This window comes from Ailuropoda melanoleuca, chromosome 12 (assembly GCF_002007445.2).
Source record: "Ailuropoda melanoleuca isolate Jingjing chromosome 12, ASM200744v2, whole genome shotgun sequence".
Taxonomy (NCBI): domain Eukaryota; kingdom Metazoa; phylum Chordata; class Mammalia; order Carnivora; family Ursidae; genus Ailuropoda; species Ailuropoda melanoleuca.
Genome location: NC_048229.1, coordinates 6,016,828 through 6,035,002, shown reverse-complemented (window position 1 = coordinate 6,035,002; position 18,175 = coordinate 6,016,828). Strand labels below are relative to the sequence as shown.

The following is an 18,175-nucleotide window of genomic DNA, read 5'->3' as shown; positions in this document are numbered from 1 at the left end:
CAAATCACCTATATTAGATGCTTCTGAACTTCTCCTCAACAGGTTACCAGTTTTAACACTTAAAAGACAAAACAAAAAAACACCTCACGCCAAAAGAGCATTTGAACTCCAAGAAATCTCACTTTTTTTGCAAAAAGGTGGAGAGATCGCCTTAAGACCACCTAACAGAAACATCAACCAACCCAAGGTAATTTTTAAGTCAATTGCTGACTTAAATTACTTTCCTATTTAAAAAGTACTGAATCACTACTTCAAACGCCTAATTAACCCAGATTGAATCTGAAACGTGTACTTCTGTTGAAAAGTTACTAAGCACTAGGTACTTTACATAATCTCCTTTAAAATGGAAGGAAGCCTCTTATCGCTTCATCTTATCTCTTGCAGCTGAAGCCGGCAGGCCTGAGCCTGGTGACCCAGGTCCGCCTGGCTCTCCCTCCCCAGCCCAGCAGCTCTGCCCTTAGCCACCTCCACAAGGCACTTCCCAGAAGTGGAAGGTGCACTCAGGTGTTCCTCCCCAGCTGCTCAGCCCCAGCCGGGAACCAAGTAGTTCACCTCCCAGGGACACTGGCTACTTTCTAACATTGCAAACCTTTGGGGTTGAGTTGTTTTTAAGTAGAACGTTCTGTGTTTGTAAATTAAGCACAAAAAATGGGAAAGATGGCTGAAAGGATCTTCCTTGGTTCTCCTCTTCACAGCTATGAAGAACAAGGTTTTTTAAATGTTTAAGTGACTGATACTTCCAATCTATGATACGTTTCAAGAATCAAAGCACGTTGTTTTCTGAGAGGCACAGAAGAGGTTTTGATGGGGTTTCAGATCTTTCTTGGAATAAGCCAATAGAGACTACTAAGAAGGTAACTCCTTCACAAGATAAAACTATCTCTTCTGAAATGGCAATTTCCTATTCTTGAGAAGGTAGTGGACATCGTGAAAAAGGAGGGAACAATGAATATCCTAATAATTTTCAAGCTAGATTTTAATGTCACATATAGGAACACAAAGGGAATACCATCAGTAAAGTCAATCCCTTTACTAGGCCTTGACACAGCTGTACTGGAGCTTGATTAAAACTAGCTTATGCCTTACTATAACTAGCTGACTTAAAAAAAAAAAAAGGCTAGAAGAAAATACTATGAATAAAGGCACTTATTCTGTTGATGAATAATTGTGATTAGCCCAAGGTCTTCAACTGGTGGCAGGAGTTGGGAGCAAAGGTTCAATTCATGGATAGGAACAGGAGAGGCAGGTGTCAGATGGCCCCTCCCTATGGAGGACCCCCACCCCCACCCCGCAAAGCTGAGAAGGGAGCACCACTGGGGCATCAGGGCTGGAGATCAGCCAGGTAAGCTTTGGTGAAGGGTGCTCAAAGATAGTTTGAGATCCCTGCTCAAAGGCATTCGTAGACCCAAGTGGAGTGATGGTTGGCTTGGCTCATTTTAACTACGAGCTACTAAGAGTCACATAGGAAGAAAAAGCTCAACAGAAAGCCAAACTTTAAAACCTGAGCATTATCAGTGGGAATCAATTTTGAAAGTTTGGAATGAGTCCATTTATGAACACGTACATGAATGTGTGGGCACTGGATTCCGACCAGCCACCCGAAAAGTGGGCCGTGGAGCCACCCGGACTTGCCCAGCAGTCAGAACATATACCTGCGGGGCTCCTGGGTGGCATAGCGGTTAAGCGTCTGCCTTCGGCTCAGGGTGTGATCCCGGCGTTATGGGATCGAGCCCCGCATCAGGCTCCTCTGCTGTGAGCCTGCTTCTTCCTCTCCCACTCCCCCTGCTTGTGTTCCCTCTCTCAATGGCTATCTCTCTCTCTGTTGAATAAATAAATAAAATCTTTAAAAAAAAAAAAAAAGAACATATACCTGCTAGTGCCGCTGATCAGAGCACAGCCTCCTGCCCACATCCCACTGCCAAGGCCGTGAGCAGGAGCCCTCCAGCAAGGCCAAAGGAGAGGCCCAATGGTCCATCTGCACACATCCCCTATCAGTGAACAAGCAGGGGAGGATGCTCTAATCTTACGTTCTTACAGCACCTGCTATGGCAAGAGGATTTTTTGGCAGGGGTGGAAGGGGGCAGCGGGGTTAAAAACATCTGCATGGTGACTGACAGCTGAAGCCTCATACACGGAGGAAACCAGGGCTGCTCTTACAACCTCACTGGGGGGTGGCCTGTCTTTCATCAAAGCTTCATCCACCAACTTATGGCCACAGGAGGGACACAGTTCCACTCAGAATGCTGGGTAGAAAGCTACAGCTCCCCAACTGCTTACCGTTTTCTGAAAAGTACTACATATATGACAACATTAGAGAATTACAACTTTCATTTTTCTTTCCTTGGAGACAATAAAGTTCAAGGGAAACAAAATGAGTTATTCACAGTTTCCAAAGCTTTCTGATATTCCATTATTTCCAATATATCCATTATTACTATTCTAATATTCACTCTAAGACATGTTCCTAACAGGAACTGCCTTACCATTAAGGGAAAAAAATCTCAACACAACTAAAATCCAAGGTATGCTGCATTTTTCTTTTTTTGCATTCAGCATGTATTAGTCTATTATTATGGAAGCTATTCTTAAGCATTTATTTAAAAAAAATCATATTCACAATGTAGAACAAGTATATAAAATTAGTGTGCAAAGTTAACTGTAAAAGGATAACACTATTTGTTTAGAAACAAGCTGCCTCCCTGTTTACATTTCCTTACTATTGATATAAACTGGAGACTTATACTATTTAAAAATAACACTTTTTAAATAGTAAAATATACAAGAGATTCCTGAGCATAACAAAAATATCTTGAAAATATGTGGCCATTTGAAGTATAAAACAGCAAGTGTAAAGAATAGCATGATTGTAAAACTACTATTTGAAGGCTTATAAACAGTACAAAATAGTTTGCCTTTTCTGAGTGCATAATTATACGTTAGTGCAAACAAAAACGTCTCAAAATTTAATGGCTACAAATCTCAGAGATTTGCAGAGGTGCGCAAAACATGAAATTTCTTTAATGTCATTCGAACTGAGCCCAGTTCTCGGTTAATCCTTTCCAAACGATCTTCCAAGGCTTCCTAAGGGAAAATAACAGGAAAAGTTTCGTTAGAATTCTACATCAAGTCCCTTTTTCTTAGCAAAGGAGCGGGTATAAACATTCAAATTACAGAGTTGTGGTGTTTTTTACACAAATCATCCTATTTACATTATTTCTTTAAACAACTGATTCAGTGTTTCAACCATTCAAAACAAATACTGCACCTCCGGCCCCTTGACACAGCCTCAGGCCCTGTGCTGCTTGGAGGGTGTGGAAACCTCAGCGAGAGCTACAGAACTGACAGCGTCGTGACCGGTGGTTCTCAGACTGTGCTGGACTGAGGACAGAGCGAGAGGAGCCCAAAGGTACTTCACACACTTCACTGGAAGACACGGATCGGTGCCTTATCCCACTTAGGCGTGTGTCAAACAACTGTCCTCTGACAAGAATTTCTAAGTTACAAAGGAGGGAACACGCTGGAGGAGTCTTTTCCAAGAAACAAGAGATTTCACAAAGAATCAATGTAACAACTGCTATTTTTAAATAAGCAGTACTATTGTTAAATAAATAGTGCCTGGAATATAAATTTATCATTTTAGATACTTTATTCAGTATTAACTCCAACGGTATCCTCAAATAAAACTTAAAAATTCCTCTTTAACAACTTTAATTCTAAAAGGATCACATGAGGAGAGCCTAGGTGGCTTAGTGGGTGAAGCATCTGCCTTCGGCTCAGGTCATGATCCTGGGGTCCCTGGATGGAGCCCAAGTTGGGCTCCCTGCACAGCAGGGAGTCTGCTTCTTCCTCCCTCTCTGCCCCTCCCCTGGCTCATGCTCTCTCTATCAAATACATAAAGTCTTTAAAATATTTTAAAATAAAATTAAAAAAAGGATCACAAGTTCACAATAAAATATTTAGAAGACAGAAGAGTAAAAATAACCAGTGCCTCTTTCCTGGGTTTTTTCTGTAGATATCCACATCATTAAGAAGAAAAACAAAAACAGAATCAAATTCTCTACTTCAAAACATTTTTGCAACTGAACTTTTGTTACGAAATACCTTTCTACACTATCATTTTTTTTTAAGATTTTATTTATTCATTTGACGGAGATAGAGACAGCCAGCGAGAGAGGGAACACAGCAGGGGGAGTGGGAGAGGAAGAAGCAGGCTTCCAGCGGAGGAGCCTGATGCGGGGCTCGATCCCAGAACGCTGGGATCACGCCCTGAGCCGAAGGCAGACGCTTAACAACTGTGCTACCCAGGCGCCCCTTTTTAAAGATTATTATTCATTTATTTGACACAGAGAGAGACAGCCAGCGAGAGAGGGAACACAGCAGGGGGAGTGGGAGAGGAAGAAGCAGGCTCATAGCAGAGGAGCCTAATGTGGGGCTCGATCCCAGAACCCTGGGATCATGCCCTGAGCTGAAGGCAGATGCCTAATGACTGAGCCACCCAGGCGCCCCTGCAATATATAGTCTTCAAAAGATTTCTTTGCACACATCTGTAAGTACTGCCTTGGGAATCATTCCCAGAAGTAAAAATGCTAGGTCCGAAGCAATGCAAAGTTCTAAAGCTTCAGCTAGAGGTCACACTGTATTTCCTAGAGCTTGTGACAACGTCTACCTCCACCTGACGTGTATGAGAATATCCCCTTCTACATCCTGGGCACTGTTTTGTTCTCTGTGTGTGTGTGTGTTTAAATACCTGCCTATGTACGGTGTTTTGTTTTTTTAATGATGCTTTGGGGGCGCCTGGGTGGTTTATTTGGTTGAGCGTCTGGCTCTTGGTTTCAGCTCAGGTCATGATCTCATGGGTCATGAGACTGACCCAGGTCAGTGTCCGCGCTCAGTGGGGAGTATCTGCTTGAGAGTCTCTCCCTCTGGCCCCTCCCCTGACTAGTGCATGCATGCTTTCTAAAATAAATAAATAAATCTTAAAAAAAAAAAAAGATGCTTTGGGGCACCTGGGTGGCTCAGCTGGTTAAGCGTCTGCCTGGTTAAGCGTCTGCCTTCCGCTCAGGTCATGATCCCATGGCCCTGGGATCGAGCCCCACATTGGGCTCCCTGCTCCTCTGGGAGCCTGCTTCTCCGTTCCTCTGCCCCTCCCCCAACTTGTGCGCGCGCGCGCGCACACACACACTCTCTCTCTCAAATGAATACAATCTTTTTTAAAAATGATGTTTTTGTTCAAATGTGTTCAAAAGTTTTTTACTCATTGGTGAGGCTGAATATTTTTCATCTTTTGCCCAATTTTACTTTTTTCACTTATGAATCATACATAAGCATCTTCAGTCCCTTTTGCTGTTACTGGTCTCCTTACTGGACGAAACAGCTTTGATATGTATGAACAGGATCTACTCCCTTTTAAGTTATTTTAAAAGCTTGCAATCATTATATAAAAATATATTAAACAAGTGTTTCAGATAAATTTAGAATCCGAGTAACACAAGTTTTCCTTCTGCCTTCCCAATAAGGAAGGAGAGTTTCATGTGTTGAGTCTTATAAATTATTAAGTAAAGACTTTCGGAACAACAAAAACAGTAAGAGACTTAAAGTCTTACTAAAGGAGAAGTGAGGCCTACAGGCCCAAGGAAAGACCTCTGCTGTTTTCCTGGCTTTTTTTTTTTTCCTTCTGGTATCATCAATCTGAAAATGAATTTTTCCTGAAGTTAAAGCACTGAAAAGCCAAAACATGCAGTTATATAAGAGACCTATCCTTGTCGTTATGCTTAAAATGTTACAAAAAAAGCAGATTTTAAATGTCCCATGGTTTCATGCATTTTAATTCTCTCTGGAAAGCAGCTAAAAGAACTGCACAGGAGCCGCTTCAGCTGCACCATCTCCTGCTCAATAATGGAATCACATCTCTCTCTTTTTTAAGATTTTATTTATTTATTTGAGAGAGAGCTCGAGCAAGAGCCAGGGAAGGAGCAGAGGGAGAGGGAGAAGCAGGCTCCCCGCTGAGCAAGGACCCAGATACAGGGCTAGATCCCAGCACCCTGAGATCACAGCCGGAGCTGAAGGCAGCCACTCAACTGACTGAGCCCCTCGGGCGCCCCCATCCCTCTCTTTTTAACCTCTACAGCTATTCCGGTTGCAAAGCACAACTGTTTTACATATTTACTAAATGGAAAGGGGCTGAGAAATAAATTAGAGATGGGGGGGAAAAAACCACAGAAAGGAACATTTAATGTGAGAGGATTAATTTAATGTAAAATCTGTTCAAAGGCATATTTGCATCATGGCATGAACATCTTTTTCATGAAGTATAAAGGAAAAATCACTTTTTACTCCCGAAAGCCAGCATGCAGTTCTAAAATATACTATCATCACCAAACACTTCCTAAAAGGCTAAAAGTTTGGCCCAGTTGCTTCAGGAGGCCTAACACATCATCTTGTATTAATAGAGCACCAGCCAGCACGCCTCTAACACAGACTCAAGCTAAGACGTTTCACCTGGTTTAATCTTGTCTGCAAAGTGATTCGTCCTCCAGTAGAAGGCATTCTACTTAGTGCTGCCTCAATCTGTTAACACACAAAAAAAATTCAAATAAAAACAGAAGAATTCTGATGAATGGCAGGGACGTAACAGAATGGAAAGGACAGGCTTTGGCCTAGTACTTCCTCGTCTGCCTTGCCTCCACTAAGTTCCCTCTGTCCTGCTCAGCAAGGACAGCTCCGCTCAAACACGTTCCCAGCGCAGCTCTGGTGGGCCAGCCACAATAACTTCCTGGCATGCTCTGACTCCGTAATTCCCTTCTGACTATTCCTCACACATAGGCATGAAGTTCAGAAAAAGATTTTTTTTTTTAAGTTTTTGTTTGTTTTTACCTGGTCTTTTTCTTTTGTAAGTTCGTCAAAAAACCGTTCCGTTTCAGCTAGGGTCCTAATTTTTGCTGTGTACTCAAAATCATTACCATGTGGTGCTACTGACGCGGGCTTACACTGTTCATAGCTAACTGATTTATTCTTCTCCCAGGCTGATCTCACAGACACTTTCTTCACTCCATTTGGCAACAGTTCGGGAGAAGAGCTATGATTAGCATGGATGTCGGTGGCTGTTTCTGAATATTTTTTTTCTGTCAGAGAGAAAAGAAATTTCTTTTATTTCTTATCAATTTTCCTGATCGATCATATACATAACTATATATGTTATCTAACTTCACTTTCTGGAAAGGGCTACCACACACCAAAAAACGTAATGAAAAGAGACGCAAGAGTCAATCGTATTTATTCAGTGCTTTCTTTCCACAGAATTCTAAAAGTTTTGCTCTTGGTTTGACAATCTGTAGAACTTCCCCAAGTGAAGGTATATAAACTTTCTGTAAGCTTAAAAGAGCTTTAAGTAAACTTAAAGCAAAAAAAAAAAAAAAAAAAACACTAAACACACATTTAGTGGACAGAAACCCACAGCAGCAGTGCAGAGCTAGCATCTTACGGGGTCTGCCCAATGACTCACATGTATTATCCTGTAACTTTATTCCAAACTTAAAAGGTAAATGAGAAAAAAGGGAAAAAAATCATCAATGCCTAAGTTGCACAGAAATTACAGAACGTAAAAGTAAAGAGAAAAACTGAACAGTATGGCTCTGGTAAGTAAGCATTAACATTGCCTGTACCTCAGTTTCCCAACTTTTCAAGGAGGATTACAGCACTGACACATAATATGAGCATCACAAATGCTTATTCTCAGAGGCCCTTGCACAGAAAAATTATTTAAGTGCAGGATATTATACTAATTAGGACCTTGAAAAGATACCAGAAATTCACAAAATGAAGGACTAAAACCATAACTAATAATTTTTTAGGAAAAGATACCTTCTGAATCATCTAGAGGAAGAAACTGGAGTTGTTTTCTTGGATTGGTACGTTGTAATGCAGACACAGGAACAGTATCTAAATCATCCAAAAGTATATCAAATCTATTGAATGAAGCAAGTTACTTGTGAGAAAAAAATGTTAACTGATTTTCCCTATCTCCACTAGAAAGATGAGCTGGCATCCAGTTAACTCACATATTCACGTATATTTTTAAAAAAGAAAGCTGGTCATATAATTTTCTTTTTTTTTTTTTTTAAAGATTTTATTTATTTATTCGACAGAGATAGAGACAGCCAGCGAGAGAGGGAACACAAGCAGGGGGAGTGGGAGAGGAAGAAGCAGGNAGCAGGCTCATAGGAGGAGCCCGATGTGGGGCTCGATCCCATAACGCCGGGATCACGCCCTGAGCCGAAGGCAGACGCTTAACCGCTATGCCACCCAGGTGCCCCCATATAATTTTCTAAAACTGAAATTTAATTTATATTTTCTAACACAAAATTATATTTATATATTAGAGACTTAAAGCATTTACCCATACATTACCTCCTTCAATCTTTTTAAAAACCTTATAAATATATGGAGGGCAGGTATTATTATCCCTGTTTTATAGGAGAGGAAACTGAGGTTCAATGTGCTTAAGGGATTTCTCAAGAGCCTGATGCAGCCAGGTCACCAGTTCTTACATCATAGGCGTCCATGGCTCCCCACAGGAGCACACACTGCTGACCACACTTCAGGGAGAGGACAACTGTCTCAGACACCCAGGGAAACTTACGTGTATTGCCAGGGCCATACCAGGACAGCCCACTTTCTTGTATAAATGGCTCAAAAATTGCCCTGTATCATAAACCTTTTCAGGAAAACAAAGAATTATCATTCTATATCCAAAAGCTGGAAGGGATTCTGAGGCATTCTATATCCAAAAGCTGGAAGGGATTCTATATCCAAAAGCTGGAAGGGATTCTGAAGCTGGAAGGGATTCTATATCCAAAAGCTGGAAGGGATTCTGATTCAGTAATAGCCAATTTCCATAGTTTTCATGAATTACATGAAACTGTTTTCATGGATTACAGTACTTTTTTATTTTTAATATGACATTCATTTAAAAGATTTAAATCCACAGGGTTCCCACTGGCAACTGAAAAATTAGTGATAGCTACAGGCATAAAGCTGACACTTTAAAAAAAAATCAATAATAAAATATTTTATTCTACTATTTTAGAGAACTTACCGAGTTGGACTGCTTTCATTTTTGCTCAGCAGATGACTAAATCCTGGGGACAAATTTTCTTTAGGGGATCGCTTTGGACTATAAGCCACAGTCACTGGTGTTAACATAATCTCTCTTTTTGCTACAGAAGAAAATGAAGAGGAAATATTCTTTTCCTTCTATATAATACATATATTATAGTGGCAGAACATACTTCCTTTTTCAGTACTTTTTTCTAACTTTAATGGAATACAATTTCATTATAAAACTTTTTGAAAGATAAATAAGAGCATACAAAATAAAAATAATTCATAATCCTAACACCTAGAGGGAACCACTGTCAACATTTTAGTGTATCAGACTGCAGTGTCAGCACTCGACTCAAAACTGGTTTTTCAGGATTTTATAAGTCGACTGGAAATAAGACGGAAACACCAGTGGACCACCTCGCACTCCTGTCACACATGGACAAACACGAGAGCGCGTTCCTGTCACACAGGGACACACAAACACCAGTGCGCACACCTGTCACACAGAGACACACAAATACCAGTGCACACTCCTGTCACACAGGGACACCAAACACCAGCGTGTGCACTCCTGTCACACAGGGACACCAAACATCAGCGCGCGCTCCTGTCACACAGGGACACACAAACACTAGCACGCACTGTCACACAGGGACACCAAACACCAGCGCCCACTCCTGTCACACAGGGACACACAAACACCAGCGTGCACTCCTATCACACAGGGACACCAAACACCAGCGTGCGCACTCCTGTCACACAGGAACACAGAAACACCAGTATGCACTGTCACACAGGGACACCAAACACCAGCATGCACTCCTGTCACACAGGGACACCAAACATCAGTGCATGCTCCTGTCACACAGGGACACACAAACACCAGTGTGCACTCCTGTCACACAGGGACACCAAACACCAGCATGCACTCCTGTCACACAGGGACACCAAACACCAGTGTGCACTCCTGTCACACAGGGACACACAAACACCAGTGTGCACTCCTATCACACAGGGACACACAAACACCAGCGTGCACTCCTGTCACACAGGGACACACAAACACCAGTGTGCACTCCTGTCACACAGGGACACACAAACACCAGTGTGCACTCCTGTCACACAGGGGCACACAAACACCAGCGTGCACTCCTGTCACACAGGGACACACAAACACCAGCGCGCGCACTGTCACACAGGGACACACAAATATCCCTAGCTGTTCTGAAAATGGAAATCGAGAAAACAGAAATCCAATGCTTAACCTTTAAAACCATCACTGTAATTGACTAAAGCAACTGGAGGTAACTATATGAAAAGAAGCATCTTTTCCAGGCTAGCTTAAATTAATTTGTTTGAACTAATGTTTAATTAGATAGTTGTCGACGCTCTGAAAAACTGTGAAACGGTATGAGTTGCAAAAAGAAATTTGCTGGACACACACAAATATCTCATTTGAATGTACCATGCATATTTCTTCATATATAGTATATCTGTGCAGTCAGGTGATACCATTGAGTAACATCCTATTTAAGGACCCTGTGCTCAGAGTACTCTAGTAGGTGCTAGAGAACATAAGGGAAACCGGAAAACACCAGGTATGTGTGCACAGCTCGGATGCCATGTTTTGAGCCTGGTAGACATACACGTTTAACTCTTACTTGGAGTACTTGATTTACGAGTTGAAGGTGGTAAGGATGACGATCTCTGTGAAGCAGAGTTAAATCTCTTCTGTCTTTGCTGGGCACATTTCTCTGGGGACCGACTTGCACTGACTGACATTTCAGTTTGCCGAGGATTCGCTAATTCTGTAACAGACAAATTGTTAAAAAGTAAGCAAACAAAACTAACCTAGCTTTGGTTCGCTGCCTTTATTAACAGAAGAGGACGCCAAGCAAGCAATTCTCACTCTCCAGGTTAGAATGATTATTTGCAAATACACATTATAAGGATTAAAAAATGCTTGATGAGGAAAAATGTGGGAGTTCATAATGAATTCATTCTGGCTCCCTGTTTACAACTGCCATTCAAGGTGATTTTTCAAGAGAGATTATTTTTAGAGAGCAAGTGACTAATTTATTTACTAGGAGATGCTGCTTTGGAGATGCAGTGCCCAAGATGTGAACAATGTCATCACAGGCCCCATCAGGTGAGCCCTGGAGTGAGTACAAGGAGATGCAAGTACTGTTGACCTTGTGAGAAAAACGGTGTTAAAGATACTTTTTGGGACACCCGCCTCGCTCAGTTGGATGAGCATGTGACTCTTGATCTCGGGGTTGTGAGTTTGAGCCCCACACGTTGGGTGTAGAGACGACTTAAAAATAAAACATTAAAAAAATTGAAAAAAAGAAAAAAACAAAAGAAAAGGATACTTCTTGTCCTACTGGGAGATGCTCAGTAACCAAGAAAGGGAGAGTAAAAAACATTACATCTCACTTTATGAATATCAAATGCCTATCCTAACTTTCCAATGACAAACTGATGTAGAAATTTTCCAAATATCTTTAAGAATGTTGCATAAAACTTTACTAATCAGAATGTAACATGCAGGGGCGCCTGGGTGGCACAGCGGTTAAGCGTCTGCCTTCGGCTCAGGGCGTGATCCCGGTGTTATGGGATCGAGCCCNCTCTATCTCTGTCAAATAAATAAATAAAATCTTTAAAAAAAAAAAAAAAGAATGTAACATGCAGTCTGCTTTGTATAAAAGGTGCAAGTTATGCCATGACTGTGATAAATTATGAGCTAGGGGATTTAAGGAAGGTGATATAATGGGGGTGAAGGAGAAGGTATCTATTATCTATAGTAAACAAGGGAAAAATGCTTACTATTTGAGGTGTCCTCTTTCTCTGTCTGTGTGCCCCAATTTTTAAATACTTTTCCTTCATCAAGTTCTTTTAAAGCTTTCACGATTGGTGTATCTGAAGTCTCTCTTTGTTTTTTTATCAATAAGCTTCTTGGTGAACTTCCAGATGAAGAATCCTTTTCCGGAGGAGAATGGTACCTTAAATAATAATTGGAAGACATGCAGTGCTAGGAACTGAATATTCCTGTCCCCCAAGAAAACTTGTCTGTTGAAGCCCCAATCCTCAGCAGATGGTGTTAAGACATCGGCCTTGGGGAGGTGATAAGATTTAGATGAGATCGTGAGGGCGGGACCCTGTGATGGCATAAGTGCCCTTCTAAAAAGAAGAGATACAAGATCTCTCTGCACACATTCACCAAGGAAAGACCGTGTAACCAGGAAGAGGGCCCTCACCAAGAACCCAACTGTGCGGGCACCCCAATCTCAGACTCTCAGCCTCCAGAACAGCAGGAAAAAGTGTTTCTTGTTTAAGCTGCCCAGTCTACGGTCATTTATATAGCAGGCTGAGCTAAGACAGAGGTCACTGGTATTGTCAGGGGGATTAACATGAGAGCTAACAATACACTCCACAGTGAGTACGTATGCTTTACAATGCAAATAAACTAAAATTGTACCTGCATGTAATAGACCAATGCTTCCCAATCCTCTTCACATCCTGGCACATACAGGAGTATTATATTTTTATGGTGCTCTGGAGTAATATGGTTGTGTGGGCTGTCCAGAAGGTGAGAGGATCGGCACCTTACCCTAACCAAGAGTCTGTTCACACCACTGTGAAGGAACACAGCATGGGAGACGCTCTGCACAGCCTTTGATCATAAAGTATCCTAAACCCATTAGCTTTTCAAAGTAAAATAAAAATCTGGTCCTCAAAAGTAAGACATGGAAGCCACAAAGAGAAGGCTCTTTATACTCTCCTGAACATCTAAAGGCAACTGAAATCTATGAAACCGTAACCAATCCTAAATATGACCTTTGACACAGCCACCTTACCCGGAAGCACAGGTTTCCACCAGGTGGTTATCCATTCTATTATCCTGGGTGTCCAAAGGCTGGCCGGTAAAGATCGAATACTCTGCTCCTGGTATCAGCCACTTGCGCCTGCTGACGTCGGAGGTGGCCAATGTGCTAGGACAGGGAGAGACGATCTGAGGCGTGACAGGTTCGTGTTTCAGTTCAGACTGAACACGTACAGAAAACGACCTACGTACACATTTGTACAGTAATTCTAAAACTGCATGAAACAACCTTATTTTTATTTATTTATTTATTTTTTAAAAAGATTTATTTATTTATTCGACAGAGATAGAGACAGCCAGCGAGAGAGGGAACACAAGCAGGGGGAGTGGGAGAGGAAGAAGCAGGCTCATAGCAGAAGAGCCTGATGTGGGGCTCGATCCCAGAACGCCGGGATCACGCCCTGAGCCGAAGGCAGACGCTCAACCGCTGTGCCACCCAGGCGCCCCGAAACAACCTTATTTTAGATACACGAATTCTATTTTATGGTTTTCAGATCCAACCGAACTGTTATTTTAGGTTTCTGTTACTTTGAAATATTTCTGCATCTTAAGTCAAGGTATCCTCCTGTCTACACAGCTCCAAACACCCCCAACTACCTTCCTAGCACACTTCCTATGCTTCACAGCCAACCCTTAGCTCAGGCCAAGGAGGTGCAGTGAGAGTGCCCTTCTCGCTCCTCCCAGACCACCACTGCCCAGGAGAATTTTCTGTGAAAAAAGAAACATCCTCTATCTGCACAGCCCAGTACAGTAGCCACTAGTCACCACTGCTACTGAATACTTGAATCACGGCTAGTGAAATGAAGAATCAATTTTTAAATGTTATTTAATTTTAATTACATGTAACAGCCGCACACGGTGACTGGCACTACAGTATTGAGGAGTGCGGCTGTAGGCTAGTCCTTCCCCCATCGTATGGGAACCGTGCCCAACTGAGGCTCACACATCATGCATTAACTGGCCCTTTGCTAGACTTTAGAACTGCTCTCCCCTTCTCCACACCTGCTCCTGTCCTCCTACTTCAGTGTCCACAGGGAGGAGCTGTCCTGGACCTCTCTCCAAGGACTGGACTCGAGTCCTGCTCACTCGCCACGACCCCTCATTGGAGAATACTCACTGGACTCACTGGGCTTCATCATCATCAGAGAACACATCCCCTTAAGACATCACAACTCCAAAGATTCTTCTGGCTAAGGTGCTCAAGTATCACCAAGGCACTGGGACTCCACTGTGATCCCTGCCTCACTATTTCCTACTTATCAATTCCTCCCCTAGCTTTACCAGTTCCCCTCTATCTACTCCAGGGTGCACAGTTACTCACTGCCTTGACCCCCTTTTCGCACTCACCTTCTATCATCCCCGACTAGCAGCAGAGACCTAAGCCTGGAGGAACATGGTGGTCTCACTCCTGAGTGTCTACAGTCCTAACATTTGGGCTTTGCTGGAAGCAAGCCACCCAACTGTGCAGCCTGGGCGAGCATCACAGACTCACTATCACCATCTCAGTGGACACCCAACACTGGCTGACAACATGCCTTTCTGTAATCAACGAGCTCCAGTTCTCCAACAAGACTCACTTACACCGTCTCCACTCTCCTCAAACCTCTCACCCAGCTCTGCCCATCAGCTGATAACCTCGAATCACACTTGGGAGGGAAAAAAGAAACCAGGAGACAAGAGGTGTCTTCCTCTCTCTGCTCCCTTCCATAGCCAAAATTCTTAGGACATCCCTCCTCATTTTCATTTCAACTCCCAGTCACTCCCTTCCATCTTCCCCTCAATTTTTAAATTAAGAAACATTCCAAACATTCTTAGAAAATTACAAAGACTACTGCAAGCACTCAACTGTACTTAGTTGTTTTTTTTAATTTAATTTAATTTTATTTTATTTATTTGAAAGAGAGAGCACAAGTGGGGAGGTTCAGGGGGAGAGGGAGAAGCAGACTCCCCGCTAACCAGGGAGCGTGATGTGGGGCTCAATCCCAGGACCCCAGGATCATGACCTGAGCCGAATCAGACGCTTAACTGACTGAGCCATCCAGGCGTCCCACCTGTACTTGGTTTTAACAAATGCTAACATCTTACCGTATTTGTCTTCAATGGTAAGACAGAAGATTCTGTACATATGGTCGTTCGTATTTTTTAAATTATGTCCACATAATGCACACGTCCTTTTAATGCTGCTGTTTCTACTCAACATGTTTCAGATTTTTCCATGTTAACACAGACAGGTGCATCATTTTAATCATTTACCCGCAGTACAAACATGACACGCCTTACTGATCCTTTCTCCTGCTGGTCGCTGTTTCAGTTTCTAATGCATCACCTTTCAACAATGCTACCATGCACATGTGTAGGAATTGCTCTGAGGTAAATATCCAAAACCAGAACTGTGGAATTTGGGGCGCACACATCTTCAGTCTTACTGGATATTACCAAATCATGCTCCAGATGAGCTTATCGATTTTCAGTCCAACCAGTAGTTTGAGAGTTCCTATTGCTTCACATCTTTGCCAAATTTTACAATAATTAGAGCTGGAGTCTGGCCTGGCCTGACTGATGGTATGAGTGGTATCTAATGCTTGTTTTAATTTGCATTTTTCTGATTACTAGTAAAGTGAACACCTTTTCAATTTTATCAGCCATTTAGAGGTTTCTTTTTCTGTGAATCATTTGTTCATATTCTTTTATCATTTTTCTATTGAAAATTTTCTTATTGATTTATTGATTTATTTTTTTTTAAAGATTTTATTTATTTATTTGACAGAGCGAGAGAGACAGCCAGCGAGAGAGGGAACACAAGCAGGGGGAGTGGGAGAGGAAGAAGCAGGCCTCCAGTGGAAGAGCCCGATGTGGGGCTCAATCCCAGGACCCCGGGATCACGCCCCGAGCCAAAGGCAGACACCTAACAACTGAGCCACCCGGGCACCCCCGAAAATTTTTCTTATTGATTTATAGTTCTTTATATCCTGGATACTAATCCCTTATTGGTTCCTGTTCACTTAAAATATAAAATATTTCAAGCACGCCCAGACATACAGATTATACTCACGCACCAACCGTCTGCTTATGAACCTTGTTTGCTCTATTTCCGTTAAACAGTACAACACTACAGATACAACCCACATGCCCTGTGTACCTGCGCAGCATCATTCCTCCTATATCATAACCCTAGTGTAAGTGGTCAGCTACCACTTCCACTCAATTTGTACTCAGCATTCCATACATGTCATTATACTTTTATTACTTCTGTATGAACCTGTAAGATACGTTCTAAATGCTTAAGTCAATATAAATAGTGTCCTACTACTTCTGCAACTGTTTTTTTATTGTTTCAAATTATGTTCTTAAGATTAAACCATGTTAGGGGCGTCTGGGCGGCACAGTCAGTTAAGTGTCCAACTCTTGGCTTCAGCTCAGGTTGTGATCTCATGGTTGTGAGATCAAGCCTGGCACTGGGCTCCGCGCTCAGCACAATGGGCTCTGCGCTCAGCGTGAAGTTGGCTTGAGATTCTCTCTCCCTCTCCCTCTCCCACTTGTGCTCTCTCTCTCTCTCAAATAAATAAATAAATCTTAAAAAAAAAAAAGATTAAACTACATTAATGATCAACTTAAGTGGTTGGCAAATTTTTCCTATAAAGAGTCAGATAATACATAGGTTTTTTGTTTTATTTTAATAAACAGGTTTTACGGGCCAGATGGTCTCTGTTGCAAAGTACTCAAATTCGCCACTGTAACGCAAAGCAGCCAGACAATAAGTAAATGAATAAACTTTATTTACGGACATTGAAATTTGAATTTCATATAATTTTCACCCATATGAAATATTATTCTTTGATTTTTTTCCAAACGTTTAACAACATAAAAACCACTCTTTGCTCACAGACCCTACAAACATGAGAGGCTGGCTGGACTTGGGCTGGGGCTGTGCTTGCCAATCCCTGATCTAATGTGTGCACCATCGCACTACGTGGCACCAAGCATAAATATATCACAGTGTATTAACGTTCCAGCTGTTAGACATATGGGCTGCTTTCACTCATTCTACACAACACTCCCAACAGATGTTCACATCCATCCCTCCACGCAAACCACTCTCCAGGCCATCAAGGCCTGGCCAGCGCACCTAGGGGTCACCAGTCCCCTCCCTTTCTCTCTCAGCATCATCCACAACGCTGGCCACTTTAGGGATCCTCCGAGTGCCCTGGCAGCTCCTTCTCGGGTTCTTGTGCCAACTCCTTCTGCCCCCGACATCAAGACATCGGGGCTCCTCAGAGCTTCATCCTACATCAACCTCCCACCACACACCCATCATCTATCCCAGAGTCAAGTGCTACAGAATGATAATTCTAAAATTTGTAATTCCAGCCTCAGACCTTATTTCTGAGCTCCATATGTAAATTTATAACCATCTGCTTGATTCCCACTTGGAATTCGTATGAATCTCAAACTAAAATATTCGAAATGGAAATTCTGATCCTTACCCCATGGTCTTCTCTTCCCCTTTCTTCCCTAGTTCAATATATGGCACCCTGACTTGCTCAAGACAGAAACCAAGGTGTTATCAGACACCTCCCCTTCTTATCTTGTCATCTCATTCTTAACCATGTTCTGTGGATTCTACCTCTGGAATCTGTCTCAGACTCTTCTCTTCTGTCCATTTCTATGGCCACCACCCATTTCTATGGCCACCACCCAGTGAACACCATCTCTCCTAACACTATAATCGCCTAATTAGTGTGTCTGCTTCTACTTTTCCTCTACATCTTCTCCTCATGGCAGGTGCATTAAAAAATAGAAATCAGGGGTGCCTGGATAGCTCAGTCGGTTAAGCATCCGACTCCTGATTTCAGCTCAGATCATGATATCAGGGTCATGAGACTGAGCCCCACATTGGGCTCTGCACTGAGCATGGAGCCTCCTTAACATTCTCTCTCTCTCCCTCTGCCCGTCCCACCCCATTTGGGTGCACACACGAGAGAAAGAAGAAAAAAGAAAAGAAAAGAAAAGAAAAGAAAAGAAAAGAAAAGAAAAGAAAAGAAAAGAAAAGAGAGAAGAGAAGAAGGAAGGAAGGAAGGAAGGAAGGAAGGAAGAAAAAGAAAGAAAGAAGGAAGGAAGGAAGGAAGGAAGGAAGGAAGGAAGGAAGGAAAGAAAGAAAGAAAGAAAGAAAGAAAGAAAGAAAGAAAGAAA

The 18,175-nt window shown here is 42.3% G+C and overlaps 1 protein-coding gene across 11 annotated transcripts in view; it reads right to left on the bottom strand.

Moving 5' to 3' along the window:
• Positions 1 to 202: 202 nt before the first annotated feature.
• Positions 203 to 18,175, bottom strand: part of MPHOSPH9 (M-phase phosphoprotein 9) — a 59,414-nt gene continuing 41,441 nt past the window's right edge. For 9 of the 11 annotated variants that reach the window (XM_019800821.2, XM_034639268.1, XM_034639265.1 and 6 more), the window contains 8 exons: positions 12,960 to 13,094; positions 11,929 to 12,104; positions 10,764 to 10,910; positions 9,095 to 9,215; positions 7,861 to 7,964; positions 6,874 to 7,121; positions 6,499 to 6,567; positions 203 to 3,081 (listed from right to left, as the gene is read on the bottom strand). In XM_019800821.2, coding sequence (XP_019656380.2) covers positions 2,980 to 3,081; positions 6,499 to 6,567; positions 6,874 to 7,121; positions 7,861 to 7,964; positions 9,095 to 9,215; positions 10,764 to 10,910; positions 11,929 to 12,104; positions 12,960 to 13,094 — 1,102 coding nt within the window. In that variant the 3' untranslated portion in view covers positions 203 to 2,979. Of the gene's footprint in view, positions 3,082 to 6,498; positions 6,568 to 6,873; positions 7,122 to 7,860; positions 7,965 to 9,094; positions 9,216 to 10,763; positions 10,911 to 11,928; positions 12,105 to 12,959; positions 13,095 to 18,175 lie in introns of those variants that run through there. The other 2 variants (XM_034639270.1, XM_034639266.1) reach the window with 2 other exon arrangements.